The sequence below is a fragment of the Diadema setosum genome, chromosome 1, assembly GCF_964275005.1.
Source record: "Diadema setosum chromosome 1, eeDiaSeto1, whole genome shotgun sequence".
In the NCBI taxonomy this organism is placed as follows: Eukaryota; Metazoa; Echinodermata; class Echinoidea; order Diadematoida; family Diadematidae; genus Diadema; species Diadema setosum.
In genome coordinates this window covers 14,982,785-15,000,433 of record NC_092685.1, presented here as the reverse complement: position 1 = coordinate 15,000,433, position 17,649 = coordinate 14,982,785, and the positions used below count along the sequence as shown (strand labels likewise).

General features: G+C 36.0%; 1 protein-coding gene across 1 annotated transcript in view; it reads left to right on the top strand.

The window, feature by feature from the left end:
- The first annotated feature begins 14,006 nt into the window (after positions 1-14,006).
- Positions 14,007-17,649, top strand: part of LOC140237181 (uncharacterized) — a 52,325-nt gene continuing 48,682 nt past the window's right edge. The window contains exons 1-2 of the mRNA XM_072317126.1: positions 14,007-14,158; positions 16,087-16,148. Coding sequence (XP_072173227.1) covers positions 14,007-14,158; positions 16,087-16,148 — 214 coding nt within the window. The remainder of the gene's footprint in view (positions 14,159-16,086; positions 16,149-17,649) is intronic.

The following is a 17,649-nucleotide window of genomic DNA, read 5'->3' as shown; positions in this document are numbered from 1 at the left end:
AAGCATTTTCTGGCAGAAGTCGATGCACTCTGAGATCAGCTGCTCCTCTGAGATGACACCTGCTGGAACATGGTGTGATGCTGCTCTATGGAACAAAATCTTCGAAGACTTTGACACGCTCTGCTTAGGAGTGCAGCAGACTGAGACTGTTGATATGCAAATTCTCACTCTGAAACTATTCAATGAATATTTCTTTCAGAGTTTGCTAATTGTGATGTCAGTCTATACTCGACGGAACAGACTTTTGGAGGCTTTTCCATCCTCTGAGGAAGAGTGCAGCAGATCAAGAGATGTTAATAGCAAAAGAAATGAACTCACCCTAGGACCACATGCTCTTCCAGAGGACACTATGATGTGGATCTGCTCCATTGTGGACCAAAACTGATTGCAGAAAATGCACTCTGAGAGCAGATCGTCTGTTGAGAATGAGAAGGGCGTTAAGTGGTCGTGAACACTATGGGTTTAGTGGCAACTTAACGCCCTTATCATTCTCAACCGACGATATGCTCTTCCACGCTGCACCTTCTCTTCTGGAGGACACCTGTTGTGATGTCATTATGTTCCATGAGACAACTTTTTAAAAAGACATCAACATTTTCTGCACTAGAGAGCAGTGCTTGTGAACATTTGTTTACACAGACTTACTTTTTGACTGCATGATCTGTTGGAGCTAGGACATTGACTATTTTGTATGATGTCAAATCATTCCACGTAAAAGCTCTTTACACCTTGTTTAATTGACTTCTTAAACACTCTAAATGACTTATTGAAAACTCTGGCGTCCTCTAATAGGGGTTCAGTAAGCAAAGATAGTTTATCACAAAAATTCTTGTCACTGAATGGAAAATGCCAGCCAGGTGGTATGACATAAATGTGTTGAAAAGAATGAATGGAATTCATTGAAGCTTTAGATCAGTATCATCTATTGATATTAGCAAAAGTTGCTATGATGTGCTATGATGCATCTAATGTTCATAAACTTGCATTTAACACTAACAGTATTCACGCTTGTGCAGCAAATTGTTTCATAAATGAAGTGCCTGTGTCTTGATCAGCACTACTAGCATGTATTCCAAAATATTATACTAGATTTGTTGATCCTGCTCTCAGTACTAAAAACAGTGTTTTGTAACAGGAAATGTGATCATTTTCTTCAACTTGTGTATTTTAGGGTATTGCCTCTGATTCATCATTTATGATAGGGAGCTTTAGATTTGCAGCGCAGACGCTTGAGACGACGCTTGAGCTGGACGTTCTCCTCTCCCCTGCATCGTGCTGAAAAGTAGCTTTAGATTACGCTGGCACACAACGTTTAAAAAATAAAATGGTGCCCCCATATGATCAGTGCAAGAAGTAGCTCTCTACGTCGTAAATTGAGCGGACGTAAAAATAGCCCAGAACACGTAGTGAAAAAAATCAGATGACACAAGCTATAAATAGATTGACTCGACACATGATTCTGCGCATGCTCAGAATATGCTTTTTTTCCTCTGAACGTCCCCGTCGCAAAAATCTAAAGCTTCCTAATGGCATGGGGTTGCAGCAGTAGCAGTACTGCTCAAAATCCAATCATATACTCTTTGTCACATGTTTCAGTGGAGTGTCTTCCAGAGTATCATACTTTTTTTCTCATAATGAATTACTCAGAGGACTTTGGGTCAGAATGTCAGAACACTTCAGTACAGTATGGTGTGTTTTAAAAAGTGTTTGAAGTATTATATTCTGCTTGGCATATTGCTGATTATGCATATATGTTACCAAACAAAAGTGTTCATTAAAATATGCAGTCATCCAGAGAAGTGAAGCAAGGTTATTAGCCTACTCCATATGTCTACAATTGCAATGTTCTATAATCTGTGAATAGAAAAGGAAAAACCATAAGCTGAGTTCAGTGCTAAAGCAACAAATAAGTAATGAAATTTTGAACCAATTTGTGACAATGAGATACTGCAATTTGATTTCTCTTGTCAGTGAACTGAAACATGTTTAGATGGAATACATTACACAACATCTGTGATATGTGTGATTTTGCAGGTCAAGTATAAAAGTTGTATGTGTACTCAGATTTACGTGTATCAATATGTTTACCCAGTCATTTTCCCTGTTTACATAATACTAGTGATTTATGATTTGGGGCAGAATTTCACAATATAAGAGGCTAAACACTTTAAAGCCTATACATGCCCTCTCTGCTTGCACTGTGTTCCCACTTCAAACCCCCCCCCCCCCAAAAAAAAAAAAAAAAAAGAGAGGGATAAATAAATGGTGGGAGAATTGTTTCACAACTTTGATTAATCATATGAGTTAGTTATAATTCCAAAGGTGTGAGTCTGTGTACTACAAAAATATGCCTAACTAGAATGGATTTTGGCATCGCCGGTATTTAGTGAAGTCGATATAATTGTTGTACCCTGTTCACACCGAGTGTACCAGTTGCTTTCACACTGAACTTTCAAGTGATTAAGCAGGGGGAGCTCTGCTTATTAGTAGCAGTGACTTTCACATCCTACCTTTTGGTCTAAGAAGCCCTAGTGATAATCAGAAGTTTTCCTCATTGGCACATGTTCTGCACTTCCATGCACCTTACCAGGTAGGAGCAGGTTTAAATTGATCACCACTGCAAGTGTTACAAATTAAGTTGTTTCAATTGTGATTAAGCCATAGTGTCTCCTTTTGAATCATTCTGTAGCAAGTGGGAGCTTATTCATTGGGGAATGAGGAAGATTTTTATCCTTTACTTATAATAATCTCTTTCTTCTGCTGAATTTTTGTTATAATATAATATAATATAATATAATATAATATAATATAATATAATATAATATAATATTATAATATGATATAATATAATATAATATAATATAATATAATATAATATAATATAATATGATATAATATAATATGATATAATATAATATAATATAATATATATAATATAATATTATACTAGGAATTGATAAGAAGGACTTAGCACACCAAGAAATTCAGTCCATGTGCTCATTTGGAGCTGCTTTTAATATCTGAAAGAGATATCTGAAGATTCACCTGTGTCGATCAATGCAGAAATTGGGTTTACCGTGCAAGTTGATGATATTATTATGGATAGTGGTGGATCCAGGGAGGACCGTACCGGGCGCATACCCCCCCCCCCCCCCCCCCACTTCATTTTTTGTTTTAACAAAAGAAATTAAAAGGAAAAATGGGGGGAGAGGTGCATGCGCCCCCTCTCTAGGGAATTCCTGGATCCGCTCCTGATGGAGATCATTTTACCTCAAATGAATCATTGCAATAATTCATGTATGCAAGAATATGTCTAAATATATCTTGCACTTTTGCTATTATATTGTTTTGGGTTTTTTTCTCCAGAAATTGTGTGATTTTATGGATTTATTGACAAAAGTGGAATGTCACAAGAAAAATTACAGATATTTTATCTCTGTTTTATCTCTACTTTGACCTGATTTTTACCAACTGCATATCTTCTCTTATTTCCTTTTTATTCATGGCTAACACTGAAGGAGCTGTGTGGCACAGGTAGAAATTTTGATAACAAATATCTCCCATCTATCAATGATATCAAAAAGCCTTTCTTGGAGTGTGGATGACACTTTCATTTTCTGGCGTGTTTACACATTTGGCCCTGTACTACACAGTCTTGGATCATTTTTCTAGTCACATTTATAACAGTGCATATACTTGAGGAAAGATGCACAGTTTACCTGTTTGCATGATGCATTATTTTAGTGGAATTGTAAGAAATATCAATTTTTATGCTATAGTTAAAAGAAGATTGAATCTGTGGGCATTGGACCATGAGTGTCAGGGCATCTGCTGGCCAGTAAAATGGCATTTAAGGAGTAGTTGATAATTCAACAAACATTTTATGGTGTAGGATTACGATATGGCTGGACCACTGTTAGCAATGCTTTTGTGCCTTTTATTTACATCAGTGTGTTATTTTCATTCAAAGTTGCAAATAATTACAGACATGTGTGTTGTGGCTCTATGTTTTTCTGCCTACACAGAGAGTGAATACATAAAGTGAGACATCAGCCATGACAATTGTGTTAGAAGATAATTTCCTAACAGACAAAAAAAAGACCTTTTTTTTTTTTTCAAGCACCAATAATGCAGGAACACAGCACTTATGTATAAACATCCAAAACACACAGACCTGTAAAATCAATTTTTTTTTTGTGATATGAACAAATGTTGGCAACAGCTGGATGTAGCTTCTAAGTAACACCATGCCATTGCAGAATTAATCTGAGTAACCAAAGGAAAGCATTGGCAGATATACATCTGTATAGTTACGTCAGTGTGATATAGCAGTCTGATAAAGTGTCAGCTGCAGTTTTCAGGCCGTTTGTCAAGTGTTTGTCATTTGAGAATAACACAGCGCAAAACAAAACTTTGAGGACATAGGCTGTTCTTATGTCATTTCATTGCCACTCTGTTGTATAGACATGCTGTTTGATATGCTAGGCAGTACGTGTATACCCATGAAATAATTTGCTCGTTGAGTTTTGTGAATAAATCCCATCAGCATTGCTGCAGTTCAAAGAGCATTCACCAAGACAAAATCTGCATATTAACCATGGAGCTACAATATACATTTCCATGAGTATTGATTTATATGAAGCAGCCCAGTCAAAAGACCCATTTCTATCGATGTCATTTGCTGCTGGAAAGTACAAGACATACGATATGCATGCTCTGCTGTTTTCGCTAGCAGCCTTCATTTTGAATCAGATTTTATTTGTGATGTGTGAGATAAAATGTGCATTTGTGTGTATGTGTGTTTTATAAAGTCCAGTAATGAAAATATGGGCATTTTGAATCTATTTAGATTACTGGGTACCTAACAAAAGGAATCATTAATCTTCAGGCATGACACATTTTAATGAAGAAAAATAAACAACCCCCGCTTCCTGTCTGAGCCCCCCCCCCCCCCCCCCAATAAGGTAATTGCACTTTTCCAATGATCATGATGTTCTTTTTTGTTTGGTTTTTTTTTTTCAGATTACTGTATTTACCATGTATTTCGGGGGGGGGGGTATTTTCATGAATTTTGTGAGTCGGGTATTACTTGCGCAGATTTAACAATTTGCAGAAAAAAATTGACTCTGATCTTGATGTGAATGTGACGTGTACGCGTACATTTCTCCATCCATTGCCATACTTGATGATCACAAATTCAACCACTTACGAAATTGTCAGGAAGTTCCGATCCGAAGCTGGATGAAAGTAGTCATGATATCTCAATATATGATTCTTTGTCTTCCATGAAAATTTACTTTTTCTTCAAAAAAAAAGTGTTCAGATTTGAAACTGCTGGTCACAAAATATCACAGAAAATGAATCTATTTGCAAGATTATGAATCTGAAGTACTTCTGATTGCACTGAAACATAATCTCTTATATGACATGTTTCATATACATTCAAGTTTTTGTAAATAGTGTTATAGTATTACATCATGAAGTATATATTTTACAGAGTCATATACATTTATATTTGCATTCTTTTTATGTTCCATGTTGCTAAAGTATTATCAGCATTGTATAGCCAAAGTTCCAGAATTTACACAGCATATTTTCTCTTTATTGCGTTGTGTAACAGTAAAATGGTGGATTTTCGCTGTCTGTATTTACTGCAAATGTCTGCTCCTCCCACAAAAGCTTGTATTTTGATCCAATGGATGTTTTTGTGGGGTTACTGTGGAAGCCGTAGAGCTATAAACCAGTCGGTGTACATGTCAGTTTTTACTCTTTCCCTTGTGGTTGCCAAATGTATGTTTCTTCAACTCCAAAGTTTATCTGCTTTTCTTCCAAATTAGTGGTACAATCATCAAGGGGAATGTGTATATGGTTCTGTGGGAGTAACGATGGCCAGTGTAAATGTTTGGCTTTTAGTTGATGGGTATGGATTGAAGTGTATTTCCATTATGGAACCTTGTCTGAAGGTTAACAGTGTTTAAATTTCATGTGCCACAGGTTTTTGTTTTTTTTTGTTTTTGTTTTTAATGTGTATTCATCAGTCAAAACCTTGTGCTTTTTATGATCTTTCAACTTCTGTTATCTGTTTGTAGATTCTGTCGAAATTTTAACCAAATTTAAAATAGAGATACATGGTATTCTGCATGAGGTCTGAGTTGTATTTTTCAAACAAAATCTGTGTTGGTCCTGCAGATAATGTCTTCCTATCATATGTTGCATCAGAAATGTAAACTATTGAATTTTTTTTTTCAGCCCACAGCAGAGAAATTCAAATGTGGTACTCTTTTTGGTGGGCAAAAAAGGAGTCAAGGTGTTGTTATACAAAGTGTGATGTAGAATAAGTTTGTCTTGGTTTTTTGTTTAAAAACAAAAGAAAACAAGATGTATGTCAGAACGCCAAAACAGAAAATGCTTTTAAATCTCTCTGTTAAGAGACATCTGTTAACTGTTAATAATCTTTGATTTAAGATAAGCTTAATGATACGATAGACCACAGTAATTACAAATGATATGCATGGAGGTGAAACAAATTCAGTGTGATTGGATGTAGTCAATATGCCTTTTGAGAATTCATACCGTAGATCAGTGAGTGTGATGTACGTAATCAAAAGAAGTTTAGAAGAAGGTAAAACTTCTCTCGTGATGAATGTGTGAAGATCAGTTTATTTCTCATATTTTACTTCAGTGTTGGACCATGGGTATCAGAGCTAAAGTTGTGCCAATGAAGGAGTAGAGACGCTGTAAAAGCAACAAGAAGGTTACAGTTTATCTTGATGGAATATGACATGAATAACCATTACACTAAAGAGTTGCTCAGATAATCACTGTCAGTATAGATGTCTCGTCAATCAATAAGAACTTTATAAAGAGAAATAGATCTGAAACTTTTAGACTGAAATGTAGTACAGTTATTTTATGATACGTGTTCGATATTTGATATGTTATACAAATGAAATGTTTGTACTAATTCTGTATGTGAAAAGGGGATAAGTTGATGAAGAAGTTTATGAAACAGTTTTTGAATGCAGTTCAGATTACTTTATGTGAAGATTTTTTTACAAATTTCTCTGTCAACAGAGAACTTATCAAACTTGATGACTTTATCTGACTCAAAGCAACTTTTTTTTTTAGCTGCTGACATAGAGCAATGATATGGATCAGCCCACAAGAAAGAAATGTACTAATTTCTATATATACAAGTAGTGTATTTCACAAGCGGTAATGTCAAAAGTGACATACAAACGCATGGAGCACTTGCAAAAAAGGGCACACACACATACACACACACACACTTGTGTATGTTTGTATACACACACTTTGCATTGTAGGACTTATTTCACACAGATTAAGAAATTAGTAGTATACCTAAATTTGTCAGATTTGTACAAAAGGCATTATAGAGAACAGAAGAAGGCAGGATGGTATTTAGTGCCTTTTACATACATTAATTATACAATAAACAGTCTTCCTGAGTACACTAGTGTATAAAAACTTCATCCACTGTGCTGTGACTATGATGCCTCCACTGTAATAGTCCAAACAATTCGGTGTATTCATAAATGCTACTACTGAAATGTTTATATTTTCCTCATAAAGGGATTAAATATAACTATATTTTATTGTGCAAAAAGTATCTGCCTGCTGCCAAGTGAATAAAAAAAAATGATACAAACCATTACTGCTTAAGTCTTGTTTGTCTAAACATGTGTCTCTTTTTTTGTGCAGTAGATGATTTTTTTCCCCCATACACTTCTTATATGGTATCATACATATTTATGATATCATATAAGATTAATTAGATATATTGTACATTATATGTATATCTCATTAATCTTATATGATATCATAAATATGTATGAACCATATAAGACTTATTCAGTTATACACATGCGACAACTAATAACAACAGTAATAATAATATAATAATAATGATAAAGATGATGATGATGATTATATATATATGTATATATATCATCATCATTATCTTTATCGTTATTATTACCATGTTATTATTGTTATTAGATGTCACATGTGTATAACTGAATAAGAATAATAAGTCTTATTTTATCCACTGGAATACATTTACAGGCAAATACTGACACAACTATCCACACGGCCATCTCCTTGTCATCTAAAACTTGTTCGATGTATATTATTACATGTATAGTAAACATATCAAAGACTGTTAGTACCCTGTGCAGGCTCCTGATTGGTTGAGAGCTTAGTAGACGTCGACGGTTGAAAATCACATAATGAGTATTATTGTACCCACGTCACTTCAAAAACTGCATGTCCCACCCTTCTGAAGCGCTGCCTCGTGCAGCTCTGTCTGTCCTCATGTAGAGAGTAGCGCCATCTTGAGTTCATAGTAAGTTTGTGTCCTCAGATTCCTGAGTCGGAATATTGTTTGCCAATAGCTCGGCTCTCATTATTGCCCAAAAATTATATCACATTCGTAGTGGGCCTATGTTGACACCATCATGTCATGCAGAATTCTGGAAGTTATATCTCCTATACAGGCATTTTGGTGTTTGTGTGTTTGGTTTTGTTCTTTGGTAGTTATTATATATATATATATATATAACTTTTGATAGTAGCTTCATATCATCATGGTGTTGTTCTATACCACATGTTCAGTCTTCACTTCCATTTCAAAGCCCCTGAATCTTGTCTTGGATCTAGTGTTGAACCTCAGTCAAAGGAAATTCATTACAAGGGGAAAGATTGATTCGACGCTTCGTTGTCACGTGAATAGTAAAAATCTTTGTAGCGCATCACATTAATGAGATATTTTTTTTTTTTTTTGGGGGGGGGGGGAGGGGGTAAAGATTGTTTAACGTTAATTGTTTGCGACGTCTTTTCTGAGCTGATTCTCTACTCGCCTTCATTTATATAAAGTAAATTCTCCTTCATCACAGTTTTTTTTTTTTTACGATTTGTGTCAAACTTAATGTTCAACAAGAGCAATCATTGTGGTTTTGAAATAAACAGTTAGTAACCTTACGCAATTCCAAAGTTTATATCAATGTCATTATAAAAGCACTTCTTTTGGCTCACATAACAAAAAATTAAAACTTAATCTTGAAGTCTGGTTTAAACTTGTCTTGTAGTGCAATATTGTTCCGTCTGTGTCTTCAATATTATTGTAAGGAAGAATATAATAAACAGAATGGGAGAAGTTTATACAAAATCTAAAAGGCATATAAAATCTTACAATAATTATTCAAGTTTAGTTTTACTTGTTTTCACGACGCAGTGGCATCTGTCGCAACCATTATGCAAATTTTAACATCCGTCACCACCTCAGACACGCCCATAAATGTATGCCCCAAAATACTTCATGTCATCGTGTCTCCGGTCGACAATTCAGCAAGTACAACCCAAAAAGTCTTAATTTCTAGGCTGTGACAATACTACATTTATGATATAAGCAAAGGATATTATGAAATAATTGTTGAATTCGATGCCGAGAAAAGGGGATTATAAGTGAGGATTTGTGTTCAAGTCAAAGAAAGATTCATGAGATAATAATAATATGAACACTTGTAATGCGCCGGTATCCATCATGAATAGATGCTCATGGCGCAAGAAAGAGAGGCAGAAAGAAAATACCAATGAAAAAGAGGTATGAGAAAGGGAATAAAGGAAATGTTTACAAAAAAGCTTGTCTGAATAACCAGGTTTTAAGTGAGTTCTTAAACTCACTTAGAGAGGACAGATTACGAATGTTTTGTGGGAGTCTATTCCATAGGAATAGGATCACAATCATGCCCTCATCTAATCTTGTTTGTTTGCATTTATTCTGCTTTTTGAGTAAAAACAGGGTAGAATTTCATTGTTATCAAGAATTCAGCAAAACATAATTAAAGTTACAAAGGAGCAAAACAAAAGTACAATCTCATGTAATATTACAGCGTAGCTATCATAAAACATTTATGGTTGTATAAATCATGAAAGGTAGTACATTTGATTCAAGAAGGAACCAGAAGACCGTCAGAATCGTGAATTATTTATTGGTTGACATAACCGAAGCAAGTGAAACAAATATGTTAATATAATCTAAGGGCAAGGGGAAAGGAGAGTTTTACATTTGAGATTTAAACTTAGGATTTTAAAGAACATGTTATAATGTGAGCTGAAAAGTTATATAAACTGAAGACCCTCAATGCAAATTCGGGAGTAGATGCTACAAATACACATTCTACTTCTAAAAGTGTAACAAATACTGCACAAATTTTACGACCGCGTATGCAAATCTAATGTACATTATAGAGGCTATATACCTTACATTTTTCAGAAATTCTCCCACTTCATACACACTAAAGACGCCTGTTAAAATCCATTTTCCGTGTAAAATTTTGTCATACTACCAGGAATACGGTGAATCTGCTTGCGGACGCGTTGCAAAGTTTTACCTCATTATGATTATCTGGTAAAATTCATCTTCTCACACTGAGAGTGTGCCCTGATTGTTTGTGGCACTTGTCCGCTTGTAAAAAATTATGTTATGTAGGCCTATATGTAGAAATTGAATAAGAGTAAAGTCTCAGGGCGCTCTATTCAATGAGAAAACAAAAAATAGACTTCATACGTCACTAACCTTCGCAAATATTTTCAGAAGACAAATCGAGTGTCTAGGAATAAACGTTTTCACCAGATGTGAACACAAAGATACTGGGATTTTAGTACTATTGACAGCGTGAAAACTTTTGCTTATGCAGGTCCAGTCCTCTGGAACTCCCTTCCTCAGCTACTCCGATCCCAAGAAAACTCTGAACTCTTCAAAAAACCATCGAAAACTCACTTATTTCGTTTAGCGTACAATGTTCAGTAACTTTTGCAGTAGTATAGTAGAATTGTACCATTATGATATGTGGTTTGCCAGTTTTCAGTTGTAACTATGTTTCATTATATATGTATACACATGTATGTATGTATGTATGTATGTAAAGCGCTTTGAGAACCTATTTTGTGTTGAATTGCGCTATATAAGAACATTACATTATTATTATTATTATTATTTACCGGGGTCCAACGGCATTTTTTTTTAAATCTATTTCCCCGAAATGTCATTGTTTAAAGATGTTTCCGTGTTGATATGACCACATAAAAGCTGATTATATAGTTATTCTTAGACATATAGGCTACAAAAGTGCGATTGAATGGGAAAGTATAGGCCTATAATGTTTTATGTGCGTGCTCATAAGGGCAAAATGTGCTGGTGGTGCATGATGTATTTGTTATTTTACGTGAAATGAAAAAAAAAAAAACACCGCGTACTAACGAATCTTCGAAATTAACTTTATTTTCGTTTTCAGATTAACGAACCTTCGGAATAACGAACTATAATCAGTGTTTTTACATCATTCTGTATAGGTATAAGGGTAAGTAGCATTGAATTTAAGATAGAGCCCATCATACATACGCATGATATATATACACTATGTGTTATGCGCTATCATTAAGCGTTGTTGATTATTATCATTATTATTTTCAGTGTTATCATTATCATTATTATTATTATTACCTAAAAATTTAGTGTAAGATAATGTAGTTCTAATGGTATTTTACTGTAAGTGGAGATGATAACAGGAAATTGCTCTGGCCAGTTTTCACGATAATTAAGATTTGATGAAAATGATTGACATCATGAAATGTGAAAAACGTTATATATAAAGTAAAACATTTCTCATTTTACAGTAACTTACTTTAATCGTACTGTCGATTTTATGAAAAATGAACAATATGAACTGTGAAATTACTGAAGGTTGTATATAAAGTAAAACATTTTTTTTTTCATTTTACATTAATTCACTGTAGGTGTACAATATTTTTTTTTTTTTTGGGGGGGGGGGGCGGGGGTAAATAATCGTCAAAGCAACGATTCGTTAATGCCGTGGTGAACTTCGATCTAATAAGAAAATCATGTCTATTCTTGACTGTCAGGTCATTGGTCCTATTGGCCCGAAGTACGGAAGTAATAAGAGAAAAATAACAAAAAAGGTTATCTTGAGTATTATAGTTACTGTGACGTTGCTTGCTAGATTTCATTCCATACTTCGACCACAAACATTGATCACACTCTATTCTGGCGAAGGATGAAAGAATTGAATTCCTCACTCTTCCGCTCTCTCTCGAGGGATGTGTAAATTGTTATGAGAAGAGTTGAGAGGGAACTTCGCTTATCAAACAATGACAAAGATGAGCCTGACATACAATAGTTATTTATTTACCGGTGTTGCGTTTATTACTATAATCTTATCATGATTACTATTATCTAAATCTATCACATTCTATCATAGGGTGCGTTTATCAACTCTTTTTCTCGGCAGAAACAGGTTTTCCACACGGCTTTCAGGGAATGATAAACGCAAAGCTGTTTTGATTATGGGGTTCGGAAAACCTTTTTAAGACCTTTGATTTGGGATAGACTTTCTAATAATAAATAGACGATTTATTCAAGTGTATGAAGGAAATAACTGTCGCAGGCTTAAACATTTTCTCATTATCTGTGGACCTCCACCCACCTTCATTTTTCTCTAATTTCTGTCTCTTCATATCATTATGCATACATGCACTATATCGGAATGTTAATTATATAATGTTGTTTATTTTGGACTATACAGGGTGTTTTGCAATCAAGTCGTATGCGCTTCATTCGGTCTCCATATTTTTATATTATTATACACCTGTCATTTTTATCCCCTCCCCCCCCCCAAAAAAAAAAAAATAAATAAATAAAATAAAAACCATCATTTTTGTTTAGATTCTGATGTTAGATTTCCCCAGTAATAATAACATGAACAGTAAATGAGAAAGTCACATGAAAAAGCACGCATGTTGATTATTTTTGTATTTTTCATACATTAAGTAATGCCCAAAATGATAATCTTCTTTTTTGACAGGACATTTTCGAAGTGTTCCACCAAAGTCTATGTGAATAGGGCCTACCATACAGATTGTTGAATTTCAGTCCTAAAAATGCAAAAATTCCTTCCTTGGAAGGGTTCTTACCACACCGTCACACTGCTATAGATATCAGATAATCAACAATCTAGAATTTAGTTTGCTTTGGGTAATTTTTGGCAAATATTGATAGATAACCAACATATCGTTCTACTTTTTTGAATGAAAAAAAAATCATTCCAGCCAAAGTGTGCACAGATAAATCCCCCTCCCCCCCCCCCCCAGGAATTTCTGACATCATGGGAAACAGCCATGCACCTCCAGGACCCTACCCCGCTCTGTCGCTTCACTCCCTCAGAAAAGTTTGCCATTTCCAAATCGAACCGCCCTAAAAGTCTGAGTTACGGGCCTGGGAATAGCCAGGGAGGTGGTATAAAACACCTCCCTGAAATGATGCATTCAAAATAATCGTATAAAGTGAATATAAAGCGGGATTTCTGTGTGTTACGCATGATGTATAACTCAATAAAGATGTGACGGCTGTATCCACCAGTGCGTTTTCTATATATGCATATATAATATGTATATGTATGTGTATATATATATATATATATATGTATATATATATGTATATATGTCGCAGGTTTGAACTAACCTGGCCCAATTCGGGTTTTGTTTACTCAACAGGAGATTTTATAACAATCGAAAAAAAATAACATAACACTCTAAAATATAGTTAAAGGAAAGGATTTATTCGACTTAGTCCAATGACGTTGACCAAGTCTGAATTTTAACCGAATAAGAACGGTAACAAAGGTGTGTGTTCACACAAATTGTGAAATAACCGGAAAACTGTATCTCTGTTTCTCGAGACGCAGCTCGAGGGAATGATACAAAAGCCTCAACGCTTCAATACACATAAAGCATCAAAAACGTGTATAATTCACTTAAGATAATTACCTTATATTAATTAACACTGAAACAAATGGTTGGTCAGGAAAATTGAAAATCTTATGTCAAACATCAACTTAATTACTTTGTAACACAACCTTTGGAGATTGGGAAGTTTTTACAACATATAAAATTTAATTCTATATTAAATTATGGAGGGATACGGAGCGGGTTGGGCTGGTGATGTAAGGTCCTTCCCTCAGGAGATGGAGAGCGATGCCTTCAGCTGGTCCTCGTCAGTAGATGGGGTCCACTGCCAGCTGCTCTGGGGATGGTCTTATACACTGGAAGGGGGCGTCTACATGTAGGGGAATATGGCAGTCGGCTGTGAGAGCAGCGGCTACAAAGCACGTCTCAACTGACCGATGTCACATAATAGCTCTCCTATTCTATTATTTAAATAGTCTTCACTATACAGCATTTCAACAGCTAATACAAGTACAAAATAATATCCTTTCAACTTGCTTGTAATGTTTTTGTTTCCTCTCCCAAGTCTCGAATACTGGGAGGAAAAGTGATTTGTTTCAAAAAATGTAAAACATAAACAGAGAGATGGTCAGCCTGCTACCAAAAAGAGAGGAGGGCAGAAAAAGAGGAGATTCAACGTTGAACAGGTCGGAGTGCGATAGCGATAGCGAAAGTAGGAGGAGAGAGAGAGAGAGAGGGGGGGGGGGGCGCAGTGGCTGACCACCGACTATATACGGAATGTGCAACTTAAAGGCATAATGCACTTAAAGGGCAACGCTAAATCATACATACTGTATATTGCGTACATATATATGCAATCTGTACAAGAACCTATTGGCGGATCCTATACGACAATCTGACTGCCGTCTCCAGCATTTATACTCAAGTGAAATTAATTCTTAATACACATTCTAATAAAGACATGACATGATGCACTGGAGATTGGTGGTTCTCGTGCCATCATGCTTGATTTTCCTATACTGACTTTCAATCAGGTAAAAACTGTTTAAATCAATCAACTAAAGAGTTATAATGATGCTAACTCTATCTATATACAATTACACTAATCACAAGGTCTGTTGGAAATACACACACATGTGAACAATAATCATACCAACAAACAGGACGCTGAATGTTGGCTTTATGTCCATACGTTACACAACCAATCCATGGTAATACTTCCATCTGACGAAGTATAACCCTAACCTTACTCCAACATATTGCTTTCAGCAAGTATATTAACTATTTACAATGATCTCAAGGAATGAGATAAATAAGAGAGGAAAAGGAAAAGGTGAAAGTGAAAGGAGAATTGTATTGAGGAAATGGAGAGTGAAGAGGGAAATTGAGAGATAGAGACATAAGTTGAAAGAGCAAGAGAACATATCGCAAGAAACTCAGCAGTTACAATTTAATACTGCCATGCATGCACATCTTTATATGCAAAATAGTAGAAAATCGATTCAGCTTACCTATATAGGATAATATGGCAGTCGGCTGTATGAGAGCAGCGGCTACAAAACACGTCTCAACTGGCCGGTGTCATGTGTATCATAGCTCTCACCGTAAGAGCAAAAACTTTTCCCCACATAGGCAAACTGCAAAGACCCACCAAGGCCAAAGGTCTCATAAAACAAGGGGCCCATTATTGTCCACTCATGACATTCTCGCCAAAGCAAGGGAGTTGGGCTGTGGTCTGGTGTCTGTAACACACGTTTGTACTGTTCACTTGTGTGTTGTGCATATTAAAGGAGATTTCTGCGTTTCTAACAGGTCCTAACACTTATATATATCTATATACTTCTTTTTTGCTTTTGTTTCTACTTTTTTTTTCGTGTGGGAATTATTTTAGATCTACAAGTATTATGTAAACTAAATTTCACGGTACTCACGCACTTGCTTGTTTCGAGGCGTAGACAGCGAGAGGATGGATAATCATTAATCCTCTCAGCTGATTGATATCAACATCTGCAGCAAGGTGGGAGGATCCCATGAAAGTTTATCCAATGAGCGATCTCTATGCGATCACATGAGTAAACAGCACCCGGTTCGCGAATCTTCACGAAACGAAAGTTTTTGCAAGCGAATGCGTGCAACGCGTGCTTCCTCATTCCTAGCGAGATATCTCACCAGCACTGCACACACACATACACGCTACCACAGGAAAACAAAGTACCAAATACACACCCCACCACTGGTACCCCATTCCCGAGGCCGCATCCCTAAGGAGTACTCACGACCTTTGCTGATCACTTTTGCACCGAGGAATCGACGAGGAATACCGCAAGCCGTGTATGCCTACGTGGTTCCCAACGAGTTGCAAGTTGGTAAGCTCACTACTCGGTAGGGTAAGTTGGTTGGAGGTGGGTGATATCCAATATGACAGAAGTTCTTGGTAGGTAGTGCTCGATTTGGAGTAGCTATGGTGCCTGAAGTTATCTGAGCTGAAGGGATGATGGTGACAGCGGAAAGGTAGTCCTCAAGGCATCATCTCGAAAACGGTGAGTGAGGACGATTCTTATGGGTAAGATTCAAGTTATTATTGCAGTTGCTAAATGCAATGGATAAATGTTGTTGTGCGATCCCGGATGCGGAGTCCATTATCTCTACTTGGAAATATGTAGGCCATGGCGCAGAGTAGAGAGAGAGGGGTGTGCGTTTCGACGGGAGAAAGAGACCGTGGGTTGTTCGATAGTGCGATTTATCACCCCAACTCTTGCGGGGAGGGTTCTAAAGTGGTAGGGGGTATCTATCTAGTCGGAAAAAGTCATGAGACATTTATTACAAACTTGGCGAGTGCCTGGCGTTGCGTGCACCTCTGTCCCATCCAGTGCAGTGCATAAAACATTACACTTGTATACTAGTAGATTGTTCTACATTTTATTACATCATGATGTAAGATGTATAGTATAAAAGCATAAATAATGTTGTTTTATGTTGATGTCCTTGGAATGTTTGAACCTGACTGCAGTAGCAGTACATAAGCTGCATTACCAAACATAGGACCTGCAGCTCACCATGCACCATCTGCAGCATGCAGGTTGACTGTATTGTTACATTAATGTATATTGTATGTTGTGTGTATGTTTTGAGAGAAATAGATACATAGATAATATAAATGAAAAGATATGGCTAGGGATACTTTAATTCCTTAGGTGATGCTATCACCTCACATATCTCCAATTAGTTTATATGATATAAAATTCAAGTTTTAGTTGAATCGTGGTAGTAGCTACAAACCCCTATCCCATTTATTGCTGAGTTAATATTAGAATTTTCAATCCTCAAATTATTTGATGCAGTGAATATAGGCCTAATATACTATATCAGTGTTAAATAGAAAGCAGTGGAACTGTTTAGAATTGCTCGAACTTCTATATTTAGGATTGCTCAAACTTTGAGTTGCCATGGACACAATCTGTCAAAGAATACTAGTAGTATTTGCAGCACTATGAAATGTATACTGTCAGTAGTCCTGGCTTATCAAACAATGGAACAAGTTATCCCACATAACTTCAGGGCAGCTTATTAAAACAAAATTACTTTTTTATGTATGATACACAACAAGTAATCTACAACATAGTTCAAGAGAACTGCCATAGCTTTAGAGACTTGGGGAGATGAAAGTGAAAAAACACCCATGGTTCAACTTGTCTGTTATAACATTAACAAATGGTGATGCAGCTTTATGCTCACTGCTCTCAGGCTGTGGAGTAGCTCTTCCTCTTCTGAAATCATCACCAACATTGGATCACTTTAAACAAAATTGGAACACCTACTTATTCTGATATCACTAAATATGCACTGGACTTGTAGGCCTACTGTCAC